The sequence below is a fragment of the Telopea speciosissima genome, chromosome 7 (assembly GCF_018873765.1).
Source record: "Telopea speciosissima isolate NSW1024214 ecotype Mountain lineage chromosome 7, Tspe_v1, whole genome shotgun sequence".
Classification (NCBI taxonomy): domain Eukaryota; kingdom Viridiplantae; phylum Streptophyta; class Magnoliopsida; order Proteales; family Proteaceae; genus Telopea; species Telopea speciosissima.
In genome coordinates this window covers 56,141,708-56,167,088 of record NC_057922.1, presented here as the reverse complement: position 1 = coordinate 56,167,088, position 25,381 = coordinate 56,141,708, and the positions used below count along the sequence as shown (strand labels likewise).

At 38.7% G+C, this 25,381-nt stretch overlaps 1 protein-coding gene across 3 annotated transcripts in view; it reads right to left on the bottom strand.

Moving 5' to 3' along the window:
- LOC122670120 (thioredoxin-related transmembrane protein 2) overlaps positions 1–25,109 on the bottom strand; it is a 30,280-nt gene extending 5,171 nt beyond the window's left edge. For 2 of the 3 annotated variants that reach the window (XM_043867085.1, XM_043867084.1), the window contains exons 1-9: positions 24,941–25,109; positions 24,645–24,689; positions 21,517–21,573; positions 21,285–21,354; positions 19,670–19,711; positions 7,265–7,338; positions 3,133–3,203; positions 2,641–2,726; positions 2,372–2,487 (exon numbers count right to left, since the gene is read on the bottom strand). In XM_043867085.1, the coding sequence (XP_043723020.1) occupies positions 2,372–2,487; positions 2,641–2,726; positions 3,133–3,203; positions 7,265–7,338; positions 19,670–19,711; positions 21,285–21,354; positions 21,517–21,573; positions 24,645–24,689; positions 24,941–25,090 (711 nt within the window). In that variant the 5' untranslated portion in view covers positions 25,091–25,109. The remainder of the gene's footprint in view (positions 1–2,371; positions 2,488–2,640; positions 2,727–3,132; positions 3,204–7,264; positions 7,339–19,669; positions 19,712–21,284; positions 21,355–21,516; positions 21,574–24,644; positions 24,690–24,940) is intronic. The other variant, XM_043867087.1, reaches the window with a different exon arrangement.
- Between the last annotated feature and the right edge of the window lie 272 nt (positions 25,110–25,381).

The following is a 25,381-nucleotide window of genomic DNA, read 5'->3' as shown; positions in this document are numbered from 1 at the left end:
CAGTCCTCGTGCGCTTATACCCCACAACAAAATGGTGTCGCTGAGAGGAAGAATATACATTTAATGGAAGTTGCTCGTTCTTTATTAATTGAGATGAAAGTACCTAAATCTTTTTGGGTAGATGCTATTTTGACTTCCTGTTATCTCATTAATCGCATGCCTTCTTCTGTTTTACGTGGTGGTATTCCCTTTTCTTTGTTATTTCCTTCTATGCCATTATTTGTTTTACCACCACAAGTATTTGGAAGTGTTTGTTTTATTCGTGATTATTGTCCAAGTGTCTCCAAGTTGGATCCTAAGGCTCTCAATTGTATGTTTGTTGGGTACTCTTGCACTCAAAAGGGTTATTATTGTTATTCTTTTGAGTTGCGGAAATATTTTGTATTTACTTGAAGTGATTTATGTAATTGGGAATTTTTTTAAAAAAAGAATTAGATAACAATGGAGTCGTAGGAAGTAGGAGGTAGAGTTGCTTTAGTTATAAACTTTGATTAGAAGTCTTTGTTTTCTTTTCATTATATATGTACACAGTCACCAAGATATCCAGATGGGATTTGTATGAGTAAATAAGAAATAGAATTTGCATGAACTGATGACAAACCAACCCTTATTTGTTTGCACTTATTATGGATGATTTAACCATAGACATTCAAGATGAGGTTTCTTGGTGTATGCCTTTTGTTGATGATATTGTTTTGGTGGATGAGACAAAAGCAGGGATAAATGCCAAGTTGGAGTTGTGGAGATCAACCTTGGAATCAAAAGGTTTTAAGATAAGCAAAACAAAGACAGTATATGGTGTGTAACTTTAGTTACACTAGGATGGTTAATGGTGTGTAACTTTAGTTACACTAGGATGGTTAATTGATGAGAGGGAGATTCCACAAAGTGATTATTTTAGATATTTAGGTTCAATCATAAATAAAGAAGATATATAGAGGATGATGTTGCTCATAGAATTAAAATAGGATGGATGAAGTGGAGAGGTATGTCCAGAGTGTTGTGTAATCAGTGTATTCCTTTAAATCTTAAAGGAAATTTTTATTGGACTGTCATACGACCGGCTATGATGTATGGTATGGAATGTGGGCAGTTAAGAAGCCTCAAATAGATAAACTAAGTGTAGCGGAGATGTATTGTTGAGATGGATGTCTGGCAAACTAGAAAGGATAAAGTAAGGAATGACCATATTAGAGCTGATGTGGAGTAGCTCCGATACATGATAAGCTATAAGAAAGTCGTATGAGGTGCATGGCCATGTGTAACAGAGGCCTTGGGATACTCAAGTACGGAGGAGTGATTTGATTCAGAGTGAAGGAACTAAAAGAGGCAGGGGTAGGCCTAAAATAACCATAGGAGAAGTGGTGAGGAAAGACATGCATAGCTTAAGACTTGTATCATGTATGACTTCGAATAAAGCTGATTAGAGAGCAAGGATCCATGTAGCCGACCCCATTTAGTTGGTGACAAATCAGCCGAGGTTCCTCTCCTCTTCTATTTCTGTATAGTCCTCATCTCTAGGTTTATCTCTCCCTTAACCCTCTCTTCTATTATTCTTCATTGCTCTTTATTTTTTTTCTTTGCCTTCACGTCATCTCTTCTTGCTACTGCTGCTTCTGTTATACGCAGTAGTTGTAGCACCGAACTTTGAATTCGAAACTTCTCAGATCTAAGTCTTTGAATCTAAAAATTTGTGGCTTGATTCACACCCAGGAATCGATCCTACCTGGTCAATTTGGGATCAAATGAACCTCTATGTTGCGAGATTCAATTCAATTTGAATATGTGATCATCACACCCAGGAATCAATCCAAAAGTTAAATCCTTAGTTGATCTTTCGAGAGTATTCAGTTGGATTCACGAGGGTTAGGATTTGGGATTCAAATTGGATTTCTTTTGAGTGAGTTTTATCAACTGAAATCCATAGGTTTTGCTGCTTGTTCTATGTATCAAGAGGTTGAAGTAGAACACAAGTTCTTCTTATTTACGAATACGACCAGAATTTGTGTAAATTACACTATACCCTCCTTTTTGCACAATTGTTTCTAAATTCCAGACAAGTCCCTCCCTTTAGATTTATTTACTGTAATATGCAACATTCAATTTATCTTTAAAGGGTCCTGGACTTCAAAATATTAACAGAATTGCCACTACATTCTTATATTTTAATTTACTCATTCCTGTGGGCCCAAAACGATCCAAATTTAAAGATTCGGAACCTGGGATTGCCTCCCCTGATTGAAAGGCATTATCTAGGTTGTAGGTGTCAAACATAACTAGTAGATCAACAGATTACCAGTAAGTCAATGGACAGTATCCAAAAGCACATGAAAATGTCTTGCGGGTTACATAAACAATTTACAGGAAATACCTTAGTAATGGGAGTACGAGAAGCTTTGGCTTCAAAATCCACCTCCGGAAAGCGTGCAACCTCCACTGCGTTGTCAAATAATATATATGTCGGAAGTTGGCCCATGCCCATGCCCACTGCAAGCATAAAATATTTACTATGGATCACTAAAGAGAATAAGACGAAAAGAATGTGATGGTAATACATAAAATTATTGAAACATTACAGTTAGAGATACCCAAGTGTATTCATATGAGAAGTGTGAATTCAGGAGATTATGAGTAACTTGCCTCCCAAGGATATTCCAAATTTTTCTGCTGCATTTGGGAAGAGCCCAAGATCCACTATACCAAAAGATAAATTCTTGTTTGAATATCTGCTGGAAAGGACAAATATGAACACTGAATCAACAATGAAGGATAAATAACTCTGATATAGCAAGAAACACAGTTGTGAGTTGTTAAAACATGCATATTTTACTTCCCTTTCAGGGAAAAGAGTGTACACATTTGTAGCATTTAAAGGTCAACATTTAGAACAATGATATTGAAACTGGGTGAATGTCCAATGTGAGAAACTTAGAAACACTCCCAGCATATATTTCTATACTCCCCCTGGTGGAGAGGAACTGAAGAATTAACATTTGTAATTGCAACCTCCTACCAAAAGGCTCCCTAAATTTCTTGAAAATCAAACGAAGAAAGGGCCACACTAATGGCCTTGTTGTGCTAGGGATACTACCATAGATTGACCTATAATGCAGTATGGGGTATGAAACTTACATAACAGAGAGTTCAGGAAACAAACGACTTGAACGTATGCAAGTAGGAGTACACAAAGCTCGAAATTCAACCTGCCAATAGTTGAGATCATTATTGACGAATCATGAATATGAGGCTTCAGTATGCTCATTAAATCAAATCACATTCAAAACATCAACACATAGAGCTACACATCAGCAAACGAGTCAAGATCCCAAACAGCATTACATTTGATAAACAAACACTAGGGTTAGAACCAATTACCAACATGCAAGGTCGTGGAGGAAACCATAAATAATATTTTATGTTCATTGTGATGTGGCATCTGGCAGTGTGGTTCTATTCTTGGGGCCTGTTTGGGTGGAGTTAGCAATGCTCTATATGGTGACATATTCATAGCATGGCCAGAGATTAGTTATGGAGACTGAGGTTCTATCTTTTCCCAATGTTTGGGGTTTTTGAAATTAAAAAAATATTAGGGACTTTTAGGGAACATTAGCAGATCTTTACAATTTGTGAGAAATATGTTTCCAGACTGGGTAACTTTGCAGAGAGTCAGTTGACCAGCCCTGGCAACCACTCTGAGATGACTTCTTTTCTTTGGCTTTTGAATCCAAGTTTTTATGTATTTGATGTGCATATCTGTGTCTATGCCAAAGACACACAGCAAGCTATTTCAGCACCAGTTAGTAAATTTTTTTACAAGGAAAAATGGGTAAGAAAAATAAAGAAAGATTGCCTTAGACCAAAAAAAAAAAAAACCTAGGATTAGGAAATCAAAGAAATTTCCAGCATGTAGTAACCAAGGTTTAATATCTCGTTTCGTTTCGATGTTTCGGTCTGACTGACATATCCGAAATTTCGGATATTTCGACCAAAATATTGTATTTTTTCTGCAAGATTTCGGTAGGTTTTAGACCAAGTTAAGGCCTAAAACTTCCTGGAAACCCTATTTTAGGCTATATAAATACATGTAAATGTTCAAATTGCAAAAATAGTCACCCAAAGTAGTGTTTTAGATTTGCACCTTTGATTGGTAGTATACGGTCGAATCCTAATGTATAACTTAGTTAATTATACATACACATTGTTTAAGACTTTAAGTACTAGAAGACATAATAATGAATAAGCAATTTAAACAAGTAAATTCACTCGAAAACATAAAGTCAATGACTCATAAGTCTTCATATTAATTACAATAAGGCAATAACAGGATCAATATCCCAAATTCCCAAAACAAGTCAAGCAATCATCAAGTGACTCAAATGTCTACTAATATAATAATTCCGCCGTCCAGGATCGACCCTACTAATAGTCCGATGGAGCCAACGTGCATTGTTCTCCGATCGTAGGACATATGAATGCCACGTCATAGTCTGGGAGAAGAAACAAGTGTAGTCATCCACAGTTGCCATGTAAATTGCATCATCAACATGCTAAAAGTAACCTATCCTAAGATATGGGTCACCAAAGTGTGAAGAACCACGACTACCCACTGATCCACCTATGATATGACAGCTCTGGGAGCATGTACGGGAAGGCTTCACTAATGTGCTCAGCAGGTTCCATAGTGGAAAGACTTCACTAATGTGCTAAGAAGGTTCAATACTAACCTCCCCAAGTGCTTCCAGTGTAGATGCGGCGAAGATTCGAAGAACAAAGCAAAAATCACAAAAAAAAGAGTGAAAGATGAAGAAATGGGAGTGAAAAAATGAAAAACACAAGGCTTGTGAGCTCTCGGTCGAAATTTCGACCAAGACTCACGAGACTTGGAACTTTTCTAACCTTGGTTTGTAACAGTTTACCGAAATTTCGGCGAGATGTTACTAAGTGTCGAAATTTCGTGAAATGACTGAAATTTTGGGTCAAGTTTATGTATTTTTTTCATTTCGAAGGTGCATCTCATTTCGGTCAGACTGAGACGAAACGGGTTTTTGTACATTGGTAGTAAACTGGACAGACACAAGTTCTAATATTGAATGGAATTTAGCTTTTCCAATCTAAGAAATTCCTGAAAGGTAAAGAGATTAAAGGAGGTTAGTAAGGAGGACAAAAAAGGGCTTCAAGCTCTAGAATAAACACTCAAGTTTAAGGGAAAAGAACTCCAATCATCTAGCCTACAGAAAATATGATTTCTCTGGAGTCAACTAGCAGGTTTAGAGGCATTAGGAATGGGGGTTGTGTGGGCTCATCAAAATTCTGAGAAGAATATATATAAAAAAAAATCTAAAAAGACATGGATTAAAGATCTAGTCGTGTTTTATTAAGGGAAGACTCTTAAAGTCAGATGAAGAATTGAGAGAAATTTAGACAAAAGAAAAAACATTTCCTGTCATCACACCAGACCTTCCCAAGCATCACACATTTTAGGGTTGAAGAGAAACACTCAAACATGGCTGAAATTTCAGATTACATCCATTCATAACACTTCAACTTAATAGTACATTATCCATTTACTCCTACTCTCCTAATGAAACTATGACACTTAAAAAAGGAGAACCTTTTGCACATCGGTATCCTGCAATTACGTGTATGAGGGTGAGCCAGGAAAGTGCAAAAACAACAACAACAAAAAAAGAAGTGTCAAAAGAAAATGAGCTGCAGGAGCCAATGGTATAGGAAACCAACAATGCCATCCCAATGATCGGTAACAGACTCGTAAAAGATCTCTCAAAACCCCAAAAGCATAGACCCAAGAAATGGCCCAAAGATCCTATGTTGCACCCAATCCACCAAAAAATAACTTGCTTCTATAGATTCTCTCAATTATCTTCTTCTAGACAATCCATCAAAGAGAAGAAGGGAGAAGATTCCAGCAAATTCTGCCCCTTCTGCGAAAAGAACCTGACAGCAAGGTAGGCACGTATCAACAACCAAAGAGGATAAGGGTGCAACCCAATAAATCCCAAATCTTAACAAAAGGAGGTGGCTAACAAGATCCTTTTGACTTCATAACAATATGGAGACAATCATGCCAGGAGCGCAGTCCCACTCGAGGGAAACAAAAGCTGAGCCCTCAGGGATGCTCACAGTTTCACCAGTAAGCTCATCCCAGTTGGAACTCTTGTCATCCAAATTACAACTCATCATGCCTTCCTTACCCAATGCACAACCCACAATTATCAATTCCAAAGCTTCCCATTACACAGGCTACTTCTATGCATTATTGGTGCCAATAACTAACCCAAAGCTCCAGTATCTAGTTGCAGACATGTCCACAGGACTCTCCTCTACAACACCATCACTTGACTGTGAAGAGCTGCCATGAAAAGTGACCCAGACAAAAAAAAAGGTTGATTGGTTCCTCTGGTTCAACTCAGGAGCCAGTCCTAATCCTTGGTACTGTTTCATCCATAATTCCCTAAAAGCACGCAGTATGCATGACATCTTTGATTCTTCAGATAGAGAAGTAGAGAACTAAAAATTATCCTAAATGCCACTGCAGCAAAAAAGTGGGAAACTTCAGACCTTCAAAGTATAAGCCTCAGGAAAAGGAATGGGACTAGTACGAGTTCAATATAGACTGTTAAAAATAAAATAGGGACAGCTTGTAATCAAGTTTGGGCATAAGCAGACAATCGAAAACTAGTCTGGAATTATATAAGCATTGATTACATTCAAGACTGATCCCAGAAAAAAAGATTAAACCCAAAAGGAAGAAAATAACCTTAGTTCACAAACCCAACCATATGATAACTTAACCACCCTTTCTATTTTTTATGCCCCATGACCCAATATGCATCCCGTCCCATGCTCTAAGAAAACATTACCCCACATAGAACTCAACCATGTATGCAGGATTTGCTTGATTGGAACTAGTACTGAGTTTTTCTGCTCTGCATCATAAAATGGTCCTTGGAATCATACGCTCAGACTGAATAAAAAATTACTCTGTAATATAAAGGATAATTTTAATAACAAATATACTCTCCACACTGAAGGTTCCACCTCTCCCTTGAAAGAGAAATCAAGTTTTCCTGAAGTAAAATTAGACACAAGCGTAGATATCAACTCTTCCAATGGTTTTCTAATGGTGAATGAGGACCCTTGTGATGATCCCCACTGTGCAAAACAATCATCAGCTAATCTGAATAAGTTGGTAACAAATTCTACCAGCTTAGCAAATGTCAATTAAAAAGTTTGTAGGAATTACCAGCCAGAATCTTGATGTGTTTCCTTCGGTCAACAAGGTTTCCAACTGTAATGGTGTCAACTGGACTGAATTACCTAGACAAGTAAATTAGAATGAAAAAATTTGAATTAAGATGGGAGTTCTAATACCACAAACAATCAAAGGCATACATAGCAATGGGCTTCACATCATATCAACAAAGTTAAACAAAATTTGAAGACCAAGAATTGAGTAGAATTTCATGTGAACTAACTAAAGGTGGAAACCATGCAACTTCATGTTTTACATTCTTTGTGTCAGTTGAATTGTAACTGTCATTTAACCAGACGTTTTTGAATTTCTTTTTTTTTTTTTTTTTTGGGGGGGGGGGGGGTGGGGGTGAGATAAATAACAACTTACCATTGATAGAAAAGAATCTCACAGAAGTTCAAGGGATTCAAATACATAGAAACAACAAAAACAACAACAACAACAGAGACAGCCATCTGTAAGAGGGCCAATGCCACAATTCCAAGCCAATGCTATAATGAAATCATGGCAAAGATCACAAAGCAATAGAATTCCAAAAACAGATTCAAAGTTTAATCTCATTTGCATCCTGATTGCAACCTAAATTCAATCTCGACCCAAGATGCAAGCTACTGGATTGGCCTTATTTGGTAACTATAGTGCCAAGGAACATTTTTTGAGCCAGTCCAGGGAACACCCTTTGAGCCTGTCATCCATCTAAATCACGTTTTCTGAATCCCCTTCCACAATTGCATTTTGCCACCCCTCATTTAGCAACAAATCAATTCTATTTTTTAGAGCTAGAAGCTCTACTCTAGTAGAATCACCTTTCCAAATAGACCCTGAGAACTCATCCCCAGCCTCATTTCCATCCCACAATCTGATTATTCTCACATTACCTGGGCGGAAAGGATTATCAAGGTAACAGCCATCCATGTTGGCTTAGCCATGCCTTTAGAAGGGGTTGCCATCTAAGTGGAAAAAATTTTAATTTCCCTGTGAAATGAGTGATAATGAGTTGGATAACTTATACCTGAGTCACAGATATAAGATTAATGACCACATATCATTGCAGTAATGTTTTTTATTTTCCTGTATTTTTTATTTTTTGCCTACTTTTGGGAAACAAAAAATTGTGGAAAATTTGAAAAAACTTGTGGATAAATTGATTCAAATGGATCCAATGTTATTTGAAAGTAACATGTAATGTATGGAATACATTATGGACTTTGATTGCTGCATTTTTATTTTTATACTCAAAAAAAATTTTCCTTTTTATTTTTCAGAAAATAAAAATATTAAAAAAAAAGGCGAAAAAAAAAATTATAGATACATTGAAGGAAATGGTCCAATGTTGTTTGAAAATTACATGTAATAGATTAAATACATTATAGATACATTGCTTAATTTTTTCTGATTTCTCATATTTTTAAAATTTTTTTCTATATTATGCATATATTTGGTCTGTACACAACATCATCTTGGTCGCACCTTTACCTGAGACCGCTTCTTACTCTGAGTTAAACAAGCCCGCTGAGATGTTCTATACCACTAAGGTGACAACCACCTAGAACCCGAAAAATCCGCCTGGATGTGACTATTCCATCTGCATTCTGAATGATTCATGATGCCGTAACCTGATCGAATACATGTCCGATGGAAGGAGAAACAGAGTTTTCCCTTTCTTTCTTGCGTTGCGCTCGCTCCTTTCTCTCATATTGACTCTGGGGACATGAACTCCATTTTGACCGGCTGTCACTAGTTACTAGTTTCATACTTACATGCACTAATAGTTTAATACCATAGAGGTCAGTGCACAACAACATCATCTTGGTCACCCCTTCACCTGAGACCACTTCTAAATCTGAGTTGTACAAGCCCGCTGACCTCTATGGTATTAAACTATTAGTACATGTAAGAAATCTTATCCATTATCACAGTTGTCAAGGCGTCACTTAGGCGCTACCTAGGCATCCAAACAGATTTTTGGGGTCTAGGCGGTTGTTGCCTTAGTGGCATAGAACACCTTGGCCCGCCCTTATGCTAAATATCATTTAAGTAAATGTTTTATATTTGATAAAACATTTTGTGGAATTGCTTAAATGTGGCTTATGAACAATATGCCCACAGCCTCTTTATTTATAATCAGAGATCAATACAATAAAGGAAATAAAATCACAGCCAAATCGCATGTGCAATATGTGCATAATGAACCTGGACACTTTAATGTATTCGGGTCTGGGTCACGGGTAATCCGTGCACATTCAACACTCCCCCTCAAGTTGGTGCATATATATATCATGCATGCCCAACTTGCTAATTACAGAAGAAAAGGACTTATGACAAAGACTTTTAGTAGGGACATCTGCTAGTTGATCATTGGACTGCACAAATGGAACACATATAACTACTTGCTCTAGCTTTTCCTTGATGTAGTGCCTATCAACCTCCACATGTTTGGTATGGTTATGCTGGACTGGGTTGTATGCTATACTAATGGCATATTGGCTGTCACAATAGAGACGCATGGGAAGAGTTGTGGGAAGCTATAGGTCATGTAGAAGACCTTGTAACCGTAGTAACTCACAAACTCCATGTGCCATGGCCCTGAATTCAGCTTTAGCACTTGATCGAGCAACAACAGATTGCTTCTTGCTCCTCCAACAAAGGTACAATACCCTGATGTAGACCTCCTATCATCAAGGCAACCAGCCCAGTCAGCATCCGGATATGGTTCTACTTGAGAATGGCTGTGAGGAGAATATAAAATTCCTTTTCCTAGTGAATACTTCAAGTACCTCAAGATTCTGTAGGCCTCCAAATGAGAAGAGTGTGAGGGTCATGCATATATTGACTGACCAAGCTCATGGCAAATGCTATGTCATGTCGAGTATGAGTTAAGTATATCACCCGACCAACTAATCTCTGATAGCTGCCTTTACCAATTGGATTTCCTTCCTTGCTCTTCAAATGAGTATTAGGCTCCAGTGGTGTGTCTGCCGACTTACATCCTAGCATTCCCGTTTCATTGAGCAGATCAAGGGTATACTTTCGTTGAGACAGAAAGATGCCACGTGCTGAGTAAGCAACCTCAACTTTCCCTAGATCCTTTACTTCAAATTCAGTCCCTAGGTACTTCTTCAACCTCATCACTTCCAGTGATCACAATGTCATCAACATAGACAATCAATACTGTGATATGCTGCCCCAATTTCTTTATAAATAATGTGTGATCAGCATTACTCTGCTTGTAGCCGTTTGACACCATAGCTTTGTGAAATCTCCCAAACCAAGCTCGTGGTGATTGCTTCAAGCCATACAATGCTTTCTTTAGATGACAAATTTTTCCCTCTGTCTTTGAAGTAGCAAACCCAAGTGGAATCTCCATGTAGACTTCCTCTTCCAAATCACCATGGAGGAAGGCATTCTTTACGTCTAGTTGCTAAAGTTCCCAGCCTTGGTTAACAGCAGGGGAGATTATCACTCTAACTGTATTCATCTTTGCAACTGAGGCGAATGTTTCTTGGTAATCAATGTCAAGGGTTTATGTAAACCCTTTTGCGACTAATCTGGCCTTGTACCTCTCAACATACCCATCTGCCTTCTGCTTGATGGCAAAGACCCATTTGCAACCAACTGGTTTCTTCCCCGTGGAAGAGATGTCAATGCCAAGGTTTTGTTCTTTCCCAAAGCATTCATCTCCTCATTCATTGCTTCTTTCCACTTCTGTTTGCCAATAGCCTCCTGCCAAGAGTTAGGAATAGAGACAGAGGATAGGGAGGAAACAAATGCTTGAAAGGAAGGAGATAGAGAATCATAAGACAAAATTAGAAATGGGATGTTGAGTACAACTCCTTTTGGATTTCCTAATAACAATAGGTAAATCAAGACTAGGATCATAGATAGGCTTACTAGAAGTAGAGTTTGGAGCATGTTGAGTAGAACTTGGAGCCGGTAGTACAGGTGGAGGTGGGTCAGTAGTGGTAGTCTTTTTGTGCCATGTTCCTCTAGCAAGTGTTTCTTTGTAGTAAGGATATTTTCCAGTCTCCCCCTGAATAATAGGCTACTCTTGAAGCTCTCCCTAATCCTGTTCCTGCCCAGTGATCCCATCTTGAAGCTCTAATTCTGTAGATGGTTCTTCAATAGTTGGAATCTCAACCTCCAATGGTTCTATGAGAGGAGACACATCTTTACTCCTAGACTCCCCTTGAAGAGGTGTAGTGGGTGAAAAATATGCTTCACATTCACGAAAAACAACGTCCATCGTAAGTCGTAACAAGCATCCGCCGTGTAGGAGGATGGTAGCACTTATAGCCCTTCTGAGTGGTAGAATATCCCAAGAAAACACATCGAAGACCCTGAGGATCTAGCTTGCCAATGTGGTGATGATTGCGGGCAAAAACCACACACCTAAATACGTTTGGAGGTACAACAAAGGAGGAATTACCTAGAAGGACTTCAAGTGGGCAGCGAGCACCCAAGACCCGAGTAGGCAAGTGATGAATGAGATAGGAGGCAGCAAGCACAGCATCTCCCCAAAACCGTGCAGGGACATTCATGGTAAACATGAGAGAGCGAGCAACCTCCAAGAGATGGCGGTTTTTTTCGCTCGGCAACACCATTTTGAGTTGGTGTGTCAACACATGAGGTCTGATCTATAATCCCATGAGTGTCAAAGTAGGTCCGAAGGCGGCCGTCCATATACTCCTTTCCATTGTTAGTGCGCACAATCTTCACTCGGGCAGCAAGTTGAGTTTCAACCATTTTATGAATCAATTGAAAACAAGTAAATATGTCACTCTTCTAATTCATCAAATAAACCCATGTGATCCGACTAAAGCGATCAATGAAAGTAACGAACCAACAAAATCCAAGTAGACACACACAGCGGGGCCCCACCATAGTTGTCATGGCGTCGCCATGGCGACCCTCTTGATTTCTTCCTCCGACTCTCTTTCCCTCTTCGATTTCTTCTTCTGTCTTGATTTCTTCTTCCCTCTTCGATTTCTTCTTTCCCTCTTCAATTTCTTTCGATTTCTTCTTCGATTTCTTCTTCCTGTCTTCTTTCCCTCTTCGATTTCTTCTTCCCCCCTCTTGATTTCTTTCGATTTCTTCTTTCCCTCTTCGATTTCTTCTTCGATTTCTGAATTTTCTTCTTAAAACTTGAGAAACAATAGAGAAAAAATAAAACATGGCTTGAGTATACATCTATTAACACATTAAAAATAGAGAAAATAAAAAATAAAACATGGTCGACATGCTCGCCATGGCGGGCGACATGTCGATATATCGACGTGACACCCCTCCACCGACTTGGATCGCCGTGACGCCGTGACAACTATGGGCCCCACACATCCGAATGAATCAAGCCAAAAGGAACTAGGCTTCTTTTATCAGAAATTGGAAAAATTGCTCTAGTTTGTTTAGCAAATATGCAAGCATCACAACTAATATTGTTCGGATTACATCTCTTAATCAAAGATGGAAATAAAGTAGTTAAAACCCCAAAAGAGGGATGGCTAAGACGATGATTCCAATTATGAAGTTCATCAAGAGCAAAAGCAAAAGTAGAGCCATGTGAAACCAAAGCAACAGAATTTGTAGAAGACCCGTCAAGCACATAGAGACCACCGACCACCTTACCACTACCAATCGTACGACCCATGTCCAAGTCCTGAAACAAGCAGTGAGAAGGAAAAAAGGTGACTTTGCATTTCAAATCCTTAGTAAGACTACTAATAGATAAGAGATTAGTAGAAAGTTGAGGAACATGCAAGACAAAGGAAAGACGCGTTGAAGGCAAACACTGCACAGTCCCCTTTCCAGAGATAGGGGAAAGGGAACCGTCAGCAACATGAACTTTGGAATTACAAGGTAAAGGAGAATAAGTTAAAAACTTAGAAGGAGAACCTGTCATGTGATCAGTTGCGCCAGAGTCAACCACCCAGGAGGTGGAATCAACAGAGCAGCAACTACCACTAAAAGAAATACCTGAACCAGAATTCTCGGGCAAGGAAATGGTAGAGGCAGTTGTAGAAGAAGCGGAGGAAGCATTAGTTTCCAGCCTGGTCATCAAAGTACGAAGGTACTGCATCTCATCATGAGGAAGAGGGCTAGTCGGATCAGAAAAATGTTCATAAAAAACAGCCTGATTTGCCCAGAAAGAACGATTGGAACCACATCCCTGGGTCTCTGCTGGACGGCCGTGAAGCTTCCAACAACGGTCCTTTGTATGACGCTCCCTGCCACAGTAATCACACTTGACCGGAGGTCGATTATTGCTTAGACGGTCAATTCCAGTACTACGAGCAGAATTCCCACGGGTACTAGACTGAGGGCCAGAGAGAAGAGCAGATCGATCCTGGGTAGCAGGCTTAATCATAGCTGCCCGGCAATCATCTTTAGCAACAACAAGAGAATATGCTTGTTCCAGAGAGGGAAGAGGATCTCGATTGAGGACAGAAGTCTGGATCTGATCAAACTCAATATTGAGTCCAACAAGAAAATCAAAAACTCGCAAGTCCTCTTCCCATTTCTGAAACGCAGTAGTATCCGCATCACAAGTAGCAGTAAAAGTCCCATAAAAATCCAATTGTTGCCACATGGTACACAACTTGGAGTAATACTGGGAAAGAGACAACTCGAGTTGCTTGGTTTGAAGAATTTTTTGACGAAGCTCATACCGAGCAGCATCATTGCCAACCTTAGAGTATGTATCCTTAGTTGTCTTCCAAATCTTCGCAACCGTGTCAAGAAGAAGATAACGCCCGGCGATTTCTTGTTCCATAGAGTTGACAAGGTATGACATGACAAGAAAATTGGAAGTCACCCACTTGTCAAGTGCAAAACCAGCCTCAGATGGTTTGGCTACCGTTCCAGTTATATGCATAGAGAGACCACGGGAACCGATAGCAAAGAGACAAGAGCGAGACCACAACAAATAATTGCTACCATTCAATTTAATGGAGCTAGTTTGGAATGGAAGGAAATCACGCTAAGTCACTCCTTTGTGTCCAGAGGAGGCAGTGGTAATGTCGAAATCTCTTGGTATGGTGGCTGGTTTGAAAAAAAATCACCGTGAAGGGAGAAAAAAATTCTGCAAAATGAATTTAAGTCATAAAGTGCCCAAACACTCTTTGGTGGGAGTCAACTCACCACCAAGGGTGAAGAAAGGATGGCAGAAACAAGGAGAAGGGAGAAATGGGAGCGTCTAGGGGAGGCGGAAAAATGGGAGGGAAGGGGAGGCGGAAAAAACTGGTCGTGGCCAAAGGGTGTGGGGACGGAAAAAAAGTTAGGCGGAAGAGGTCGGAGATGCCAGAAGGTGGAGGGGAGGTGGGAGAGGGGTTGGCGGTGGTGGTTGGTGGCGGTAGTAGTGGTGGGGCTAGGGCTCAATCGCGAAAAAGAGAGGAGAGAAAAAATCAAAAAAAAATTATCTCCAAGATCCTCGATGGATTCCCGCTCTGATACCATGTGGAATTGCTTGAATGTGGCTTATGAACAATGTGCCCACAGCCTCTTTATTTATAATCTGAGATCGATACAATAAAGGAAATAAAATCACAGCCAAATCACATGTGCAACATGTGCATAATTGTAAAAGCCGAACAAATTTTCGGACAAATTTGAACTTTTTGGAACTTGTGTGATTCAGGTTCCAGCTCTAAGTCTATGGTGGCATCGATGGTATGGGCTGCATCGGTCGAGGACACGGATGAATTACTCGACACACCTATGGAGGATTCCGAGGATCCTTCCCAGCTTGCCCTTCTGGAGTCAGAGGACCCCTGTCAAACCCCGCACCGGAGTTACCTATGTCGGATTTGCTGCCTGGAGGCTATGCAGAAGCTCTCCCTTGATTAGAACTATTGTAAGTATAATTTAAAAGTATTTATATGATGTTTTGTACGACCAAATAGAATCAAAGGGGTATTTTAGTAAATTTACCCCTGTGGGACCTGCTTCCCCAGTGGGGAATCCTGCTCCTAGCAATTACCCGTGTCCGGATTTCCCCTAATGTCGTATGGCGTCACTCTATGGTTAGAATAGAGTAATAAATACAAATTTCTAGTTATAAACTGTTTTAGAAATCAGTTTTAGAACTGATTTCACTTAAAATGACCAAATTGCCCTTAGTGCTTAAGTTACCATATATATATATACATTCCTATCTCACTATTCACAATTCACAAACAAAGTAAGGGGAACCAAATTTCGTTCCAGCCTTGGAGAAGAAAGAAAGAAATAGAGAAAAGAGAAGGGAAGAAGGGAGAAGAAGACTTGCCTTGTGAAGTTCGAACCTGGCCTTGATTTGGGAGCTTAGAAATCTCCATTAGAACGCTTGGAGCAGGAAATTCAGAGCTGTATCTTCAATCCCTGCTACTGCACACACAGGTAGGCTTCAATCCCTGCTGCTCCTCTCCATTCTTCCCTAATTTCTTCTCTAAAACCCCTCTAATTGCAGCCTAAGCTGCTGGCTGCCATTAAAGCTCCAAAACCAAGCTGTGCTAATGAAGATTTAGTGTGTTAGGGACTGATTTGGACCAATTTTTACCCTATTATACCTGAAATTCATGGCAGCCTCCTAATTGAACTCAATTCTGGTTCTAGGAACCAGATTTTAGAACCCTAATTTACCAATTTGAAATCTATTATTAAAATTCCTTAAATTATACTTAATTTTTTAAAAATTTTAAAATAGAATAAACATATAAGCTGACCCACCTTAGAATAGGTTGGAACCATGAAATTGGACCCCTAAATTAAATTGACCCATCTTAAAATAGGGTTAAAACACCAAATTAGACCCAATTGAGGTTCAGATCTTGAGTTAAGTTATATATTTCCTGCTGAATTTCAAATTACAGCTGCAACATGAAACCTATTGAACCTTGGCATAGTGAATTAGGTTAATTTGACGAATTTCCCCAAATTCAACCTAATTAAGTTGACCCACCTTAAATTGAGTCTAAATCATGAAATTGGGCCCTTGCACGCAAGGATCCATGCACCAGGAACAAAACCCCCAATTCTGCCCTCTAATCTGATCCAATATTTTTGGACAGAAATGCCCCTGGACCCTTGGTTAGACCTTAGACTGCCTTCTGACCCTAACACTTGATCTTTTCTAATGTTTTAGGACTGCCTTTGGACTGTTTATCCTGTGTTTGTCTGAATTGTTGGGATCCTATTGCCTAGGCTAGCTTATCACTTAAGGTCAGGGAATTTGAACTTTGTTTATGAATGCTTGTTGCTTTAATTTCCCTTTATTCGATGTGCCATGCCATGCATCATCATTATAAATACTCTGAGCATGTAGTTTTCTTAGCGCTTAAATTTTTGCATTAGATTGCATATGTTTAGGTCGCATCGGCATGCTGCATTTGCATGAATATCACTTGATTCTTATACAATGATGTTATGATATGCTATTTACACTGAAATTGAGTTGCACAATCATATGCCATCATGATTAGATTGCATTGGGCTAGGATGTTCTCATAACCCAGTGCTACGACCCTTACCAATAGGGGTTGAGGTGTTGGATAACCCGTGGTAGGTCTGAGGGGTAATACCGGAATGCCATTCACTGTCCCCATGTTAGCGATCCGCTCCGCTGTGGGATCAACAGTAGGGTTAGTCTTTGGGGGTCTGCTGGTTGGGCTGCCTGGTGACATGCTCGAACTGGTGGGTCCTCACCGTGGTAGAATGTTTTCTCTCAGGTGACCGATGGTTAATACTGGGACCGAGGCTAGTATGCTACCACAGTAGCAGTTATACCCCATGTGACTTAGTATCCATGCTAGGACATGCTACTTAGGACATTCATCATAATTGCTGCGATATGTTTTGCATGCATTCCTTTACTGGGCTCAGTGGAGCTCACCCCCCGTGATCACTTTATTTTTCAGATGATACTGCTGCTATTACTATGGGAGACTTCTCCACTCTGGGTACTTCTTCAGCCCTCGGAGTTTATACTCCTTTGATGGTGGAGCACGATGCTTCGTGTTCCTGTGACGATTGCTCGTTCTCCTAATCCTCCGATTGATCAGGCTACTTCTACCCTTTTTGTTATACCACTTTTGTAATGGATATTGTATATAGTCCTTTTTGTTGGGTTTGAGTTACTTCTTTTGAGATATACCGATGTAACTCAGCTGTACTTCACTATTTATATATATATATATATCACTGTTCAGTTAGTTTTCCTTTATTACTGCTTTATTCTTAAATTAAATTGCTTCCGCTAAATTTAATTCTGATTATTGTGAATGAGATTGCGTATAGACTACAGCACTTGAGATCCTGGTGGGTTGATTGGATGTGAGACACATCCACTCACACTTGGCCCTTATTAACTGGGCCAGGGTGTGACAATAGTGAACCTGGACACTTTAATGTATCTGGGTTTAGGTCACGGGTAATCCATGAACAGTCAACACGTTTACTTAAGATATAATTCATAAATAAGCAAATATCCTCCCTATTTAATCCAATAAAAATAGTTAAAAATCAAATTCCAAAAGAATAAAAAGTCAACCCCCTAATTTAAGAACAAAAATTAGATTTTCGGTAGTAGGTGAAATTTTCAACTTTCCAATGTTGGGGCTTTTCTCAAATCTAAAAATTCCATAAATCTTAGTATAGTAGAACATTGATAAAAACCAAAAGATTGGTAAAATATTCATTTGTTTTGATGTCTAAAAAAATATTTTCATTCAAAGCGATTTTAACAGCATTCGAGCACATCAAATAAGATTTGACCAAAACATAACTCCTTCAATATAAATCAAATTTAAACAATCTTGGATTTGTTGGAAAGCTGGTTTTGTGCTCTACCTAATACAAAAAGTCCCATGTAAAATAAAATCATTTGACTAGTCAAACTTCTTAGAGAACAAGAATACTTCTCTAAATCAAGAGCAGTTTAATTACATATAAGATAAGATCATATTTTCTACGAATAGTATAAACCAAATGTGAGACTAGGTATACCATGACAATGACCAATTCTAAAAACAGGATAAACAAATTATATGTTTTAATTGTTTCAAACTTCTAATAGCTTGCTTCTTCAGTTCTGTTGTCTTCTAGTTCTATGTTGATTTTTTATGACTTTTTGTGGCTTAATATTGATTTTTTATGATTTGATGTGACTTCATGTTGATTTTTTATGACTTGATGTGGCTTAATGTTGATTTTTCATGATATAAGGTATATATTGTAACATACTAACATACTAAATATTGTTAGAAAAGAGGGGAAATAAAAAATAACACTTGGCCGCTGTAAATAATAAGAGAAGAAGCAAGAGAAAAAGAGAGAAAACGAGAGAGAGGTGATAGTTTGTGCAACTTGGGAGTCGCGATTTGATGTTGGATCTCCCACTCTATTCAATATATATAATTAACCAAGGGCATAACAGGAAAATAATACATAGTCTCAACTAACAGGCACCTAGGCAGGTGCCTTGTCACCTAAGCACTTAGGCACCCCTCCACCGCCTTGGATCCTTGCTGCCTTGACAACTATTTCTGTTATACATAATCAACTGAATACAATTATCTCATCATACTTTATTCTCTAAGATTAGTAGAACAAAGACGGAATATATGATGTGTAATTTCAGTCACACTATGATGGATACTGACATGGTGCAAATTGAGGAAAGAGAGATCCCACAAAATGATCATTTTTCTATTTATTCTTTATCTTTCATGTGTAATTTTCCATTTTTCGTTTCTCATCTCATTCCCCATCCCTCTTTTCCTATCTCTTCATTCCCATTTTTTTTCTTGTTTAGACCGCAATTTTCCCTACTTTGCCTTGTTTGGATCCATGTAGCCAACCCCATTAAGTTGGGATAAGGCTGAGTTTGTGGTCCCTCTTTTCCCATCTCTTCATTCCTTTTGTTTTTTCTTGTTGAGACTGCAATTTTCCCGACTTTGTCTTGTTTGGATCCATGTAGCCGACCCCATTAAGTTGGGATAAGGCTGAGTTTGTTGTTTGTGTATTTTGCATGTATCCTTTGCATTTCCATGCGTTTCTTTAGCATATCTTGCACCCCTTACATATGATATGATACATCTCCTAAAATTACCTTTCGATATGATACCCCAATAACAATAAATAAATCCTTGGCAAAAGGTAGAAACAACCATAAAGTCATTATAAGAGTACCAAAAATTTGAGAGTACCCAAGATTGTTTCTTGCACTATAACTATAATACCTATCTCATGCCAAAATTCACCACACTAATTTTTCAATATTGATTCTTTAAAAAAGTTGGTGGTGGCACATGGCTTCATCGATTGAGCATTTGATTCAAAACCTAAAAGCAGTGGCACAGTATACAGTTCACCAACACATAAACAAAGAATAAATACAAACAAGAATAAATGAAATCTTTTCCATACCTAATCCATCATAAACTGGTTGCTGAGTTGAAACAAACAGCACTGGAAGAAAAACCATCAACAGGAAGAAATAAATCGGATCAGGCCTTCCAAAATATTGTCATGAGATTTTAATGCAAAATGCATCAGTATTTCAGTACGAAGCTCAGATCGCAATTAAATTCCAAATTATGCATCATCAGCAATCATTCAATCTCAAAACATGCTGGAAGCTGAAGAACTATCAAAACAAGTCGTAGTAAAATATAAGATAATAACAAGATCTCAACTAATCACACCCACATGTAACTGTTACTAGAGCAGTAGTGCAACCTATCTTGCATTGACATGGACACAAGATATTGGATTCTAAAAACCCTGAAAAAGGGCTACTCAGATTGTGGGAAGAAGATTGGGACGGTTGGGTAAATTATGTGAACTAAGGTGATGAGGCTTTCTTGTTTGGATCAGATCGAGGATATCATTACTTCAAAAGCAGCAATGGGATAATTATCTGGGGACCCATTCCAGATCCATTCCAAGTGATAGAGGGAGCTAACATCTTATTGAAAAAAAACGAAAGGGATGGTGTACAAACAGTTGACTAAGGGGCAAGGGTTATAACTGTAACAGAAATTCTACATTTGAAGAGGCAGAGGGTAATTGGATCAATTTAGTCACGAGTTCCAAGGTGGCTAGTTATAGGCAGTACAACTTATTTGATCTGTTCCAAGTGCCGAGTGGATGATTAGGAGGTGAAGGATGCCTCAATTACATGGCCAAGCATCCCACTTTGGGTAGTAGCTAAGGTGCTCTGAAAGATACTACTGTTTACAGTCTAAGAATTGGAAAGAAAGAATTACTAGAATTTTTTAGTAAAAAAGGACAAAGAATATACAAATACATCCGCTCTCTAATTCTTCAGCGGCCTTGATGCCCAAAGTGCTGAACGATATTCTTTAGGAGGCTTATGGAGATTAAAAAATAAATGTTTCGCGACCCGGATACTTATTTATCTTCCTTTCTTTGGAAAGGTCAAAGTGTGTTATGACAAAAAAAGGAGGGGCAAGACATCACAAAAAAATGGAGAATTCCCAAGGATATACAAAAAAGACATATAATGGAGAGGTACGTCAATTATCCTAAGCTATGAACGGAACACAAGATAATGCCATAATGTACATTTCTCGCATTCCTTCATGTAAGAAACACACACACACCAAAAAAAAAAAAGAAAAAAAACACACACCAACAACCTGAAGTTCGGAAGGCCTCAAACACCAGCTTATCCATCAAAATTTAAGAATTCTTAGATACCCTGGATTCCACAGTACCTTCTCCTTATTGCGAAGTCAAAAGCCTCAAAAATGCATTATAAGGTACACTTTTCAGGCTACCACTGATTGAATTTGCAAGGCACAGCTCTGCATATTGTGCAGGTTACAGGGCAAGCTAAAGCTAAATGAGTGATTGATTGCATAGCTTCTTCACAGAGGCTAAATCTATTTGGGATCTAGATTTTCTGCATAGGTATGGGTGTAATCATATAATCATATGCGTATTGACTATTCTGTACAATTTTGCTACATTGTCAAATTTCATGTACCATTGACCAGGAGGAAAATTGAAAGACTACCTAAGAATCCCACAAAGTAACAGAAAGCTAGATGATAGTCCATGATCAAAGCAACTCCGAGAAGTAAACCCTGGAAAAACAACACTTGTTAGAAGAAATGGATATATATTGAAGAGTAATAATTTATTTTTTACCTTTTTATCCTGTCTAACTTACAGGATCCATTATCATATAATGGAACTAGAACATTTAAAAAAACATGAAAGAAGCTCTAAAGCTACAATTGCAATACCTTTCCATAAAACAGAGTATCTGCAAAGAAAGCTTCCCAACTCTCCTCTTTGACCATCTGTTGGAAAACCCAAAAAGAAGACTATGAAGAACAATATAATGCTTCTTCCTCTTTTAGCCTACAGTGTAACTGAACAAAGAAAGATTTTTTTTCTTTTACAAAGCGCAAAAAACAACCATGAAGGGAACTGGATCAAATTTGAATAAGTTAACATTATTCCATCAAACAAATTCTTGTCTAAATCATGTAAAGGGAAGGTTGAGATTTCCTGTCACATTGAAATAAATCTGAATCTTTCTTTAGCTGAATCTAAAGAACAAAAGAACATTAATTAAACCAAGTAAAAAATTCCATCATATTGAAGCAATGGAACAATGTTCAAATCCTTGGCCAGAAAAGGGGTTCATAAGTGTGATGTTTATCCTAGCCTCTCTCCTCTAGACCCAATTTGGACCAAACGATTGTATTGCAAAGCTATAACTAGGAGTCTTATGGCTCTTATCAATTGGTCACTTACCCTCTCAACTTATTGCTACATACTCACACCAGCATATATGTTGGATAAAACAACATAAACCGCATCATTCCAATGATCTAGTACCTCTAGAGGCCAGGGTCATTGCGCCTCATTGACATCCTCTCCACTTCATTAACCTCGACTGATTCTACCCATCCAGGTAGATCCACCATGCACCCATAAGGGCAAGATGCCAAAGGTGCTCTTCATCATGTCAGACTAATCCTTCCTGGTGTAGGAAAAGGACTTCTGACACTTAGCTGTACTAGGATACGACTCAATGAGCAATAGTGAAACGATAACCCCCCCCCCCCCCCCCCCACACACACACACATACACACACCTTTTTATTTGCTGAGGGTTAGAATATATGCTGAGGGTTAGAATATAGTAAAAAAGGGAAAAGGCAAAGAAAACAATAGATCTCAGAATCACCTCAAACCTCAGCCGGTGTTCTTAAGGAAGAGGGCAAATGTACAAAGAATGAAATTGCATGTATTCTGAGGGAGCAGTTTGGTTATGATAGTCAGAAAGTTAGCAAAACAGCAACGCTATTAAACTGCTAAAGCGAAAGGACTAATCCACAGCATGAAATCAACAGGATATTTGGAGAAGAAAAAAAAATCTGCACCCCATAAGTGGTCCACAAGCAAAAGGGATACTGCCCACGACTTGGACAGCAGCTGTTCAGACCTATTTTTGAGCTTTGCAGCATCACTCGAAGCCTCTACCATCTCTCCATGCACACACACTTGGGACGCTAACATATGTCACATGATTAGGACTGTACTCTAATTCAATGGGAGCATTCAAGCACATTTTTTGCAAACCAGGCATGGCATAATTCTTCACAATTGTTATTCAAGATACATATTATTGCACCACCCCAGAAAGATCGTGGGTGTAAGGTACATTTGACCACGTTTTCCATACATCTTGATAAGCAGATTGAACAAAGGTACATTTGACTTCCTATGGCCTTAGCTTGGAGAAACACATTTAATTAACAGAAGAGCAAGTCCTTGAACTTCCTCAGGCAGAAATGACACTAACCATAGGAATATCATCAAACAGGAACACATTTGCCTACCTCCAAGAACATTATTATGCTCTAAAGTGCTGGGGGTGGCGAGGGGTGGGTTACACAAAGCTATGGCCTCCACTTGTACTTCAGTAAGACCTCCTATTGTGTCATCCTGGCAACCCAATTCAGTCAAGGTTTTACATGAAAACTTCTCATGCATTCTCAATTTCTCTGACCTTGCAATAGATGCTAATGAGATCACTCTTGCAAGACTATCATGGCAAAGGTGTACAGAAACTGAATGAAGTTGTTGACCAATTTGAGCTGAGTAAACATGACCATAGCCTAAAGATGTTTGGAATTGTGTTAAAATCCATAAATACACCACAGCTTACAACATGGCAATATAAAAATAAAGCACCATGCAAAGGATGTCTAGCGTCACATAGTATCTAATAATGTTGTTCCCATAGAATGCAGCGTAGTACAGTTCTAACTTCTAACATGTGAAATTGGTCAATTTTAACATAGATTTCAGCTGCAGTTAAAGCATTTTCAAACATAGCTACAATCACTTTGACCGGATCGATTCTGGAATCAATATGTGGTTTGTGCAAGGATTGCTCATTGATTTGAGCTTCAAGCTGTAGTAATAGCAAGGAATTTGGTTGTTTTTGTTCTAGAAACCTAGGTAAGAGAGATTGCAACGATTGCATAAGCAGGTATTGAACAAAGGTACATTTGACTTCCTATGGCCTTAGCTTGGAGAAACACATTTAATTAACAGAAGAGCAAGTCCTTGAACTTCCTCAGGCAGAAATGACACTAACCATAGGAATATCATCAAACAGGAACACATTTGCCTACCTCCAAGAACATTATTATGCTCTAAAGTGCTGGGGGGTGGCGAGGGGGTGGGTTACACAAAGCTATGGCCTCCACTTGTACTTCAGTAAGACCTCCTATTGTGTCATCCTGGCAACCCAATTCAGTCAAGGTTTTACATGAAAACTTCTCATGCATTCTCAATTTCTCTGACCTTGCAATAGATGCTAATGAGATCACTCTTGCAAGACTATCATGGCAAAGGTGTACAGAAACTGAATGAAGTTGTTGACCAATTTGAGCTGAGTAAACATGACCATAGCCTAAAGATGTTTGGAATTGTGTTAAAATCCATAAATACACCACAGCTTACAACATGGCAATATAAAAATAAAGCACCATGCAAAGGATGTCTAGCGTCACATAGTATCTAATAATGTTGTTCCCATAGAATGCAGCGTAGTACAGTTCTAACTTCTAACATGTGAAATTGGTCAATTTTAACATAGATTTCTTTCAGCTGCAGTTAAAGCATTTTCAAACATAGCTACAATCCCTTTGACCGGATCGATTCTGGAATCAATATGTGGTTTGTGCAAGGATTGCTCATTGATTTGAGCTTCAAGCTGTAGTAATAGCAAGGAATTTGGTTGTTTTTGTTCTAGAAACCTAGGTAAGAGAGATTGCAACGATTGCATATGATAAGAGAGATCCAAAACTACCAAAGGAAATACGTGCGTTCGTCTGTGTCTTGTACCATACCTTGACGACAGTATAGACTGTAATCGCCAATGTTGCTTGAATTTCCTACAAAAGTAAATATTTCCATGGACCACAAAATTAGCGGCCAATAAATAACAACAAAAAAATTAATAAATTTATACGAACATATTGAAATTAAAGAAAAAAAGCGAGAAAATACTTCAATCTCTCCTAATTGATCAAAATAATGAAGAAACACTTTTAATTATTAAGCAATAAAAGTGATACGAGAAATATTATCTTGATCAAGTAAAAGATTTGAATAAGTAATTAAGTTGAAGGTAGAGATTGATTACCCAACGAAGGAGACGAGAAATATTTTCAGGTGAAAGCACTTGAGCTGCGGAGCTGCGAACAACGAAATAGGAGAAGAACAGGAGAAAGTGAGAAAGGTAGAATGGCTCTGAAACGATCATGTTCAGCCATGGAAGCGGCTTCTTCTCCATGACCTCCAGACTCCACGGCTCTAAATACTTCGCTAAGCCAATATTAACTCAATCGGACAGAGTAAAGTAGTTCTATTCGTTTAGATTCTGAGACTCGGATGGAGGCATGGAGCTAGTTTCGCTGTTTCGGACGATTCCAACACGTGGCAGACGCATAAAGGCATGCGCGAAGTCGCGTACGACTCAAATCAGCTCTTTTCCATGTGGTATCGGGTAGGCACTAGGAAAATTATCACCTCAATTTGCCTTCCCATCAATTTCCTCAATTCCCCCTAATAGAGGGAGGTGGAC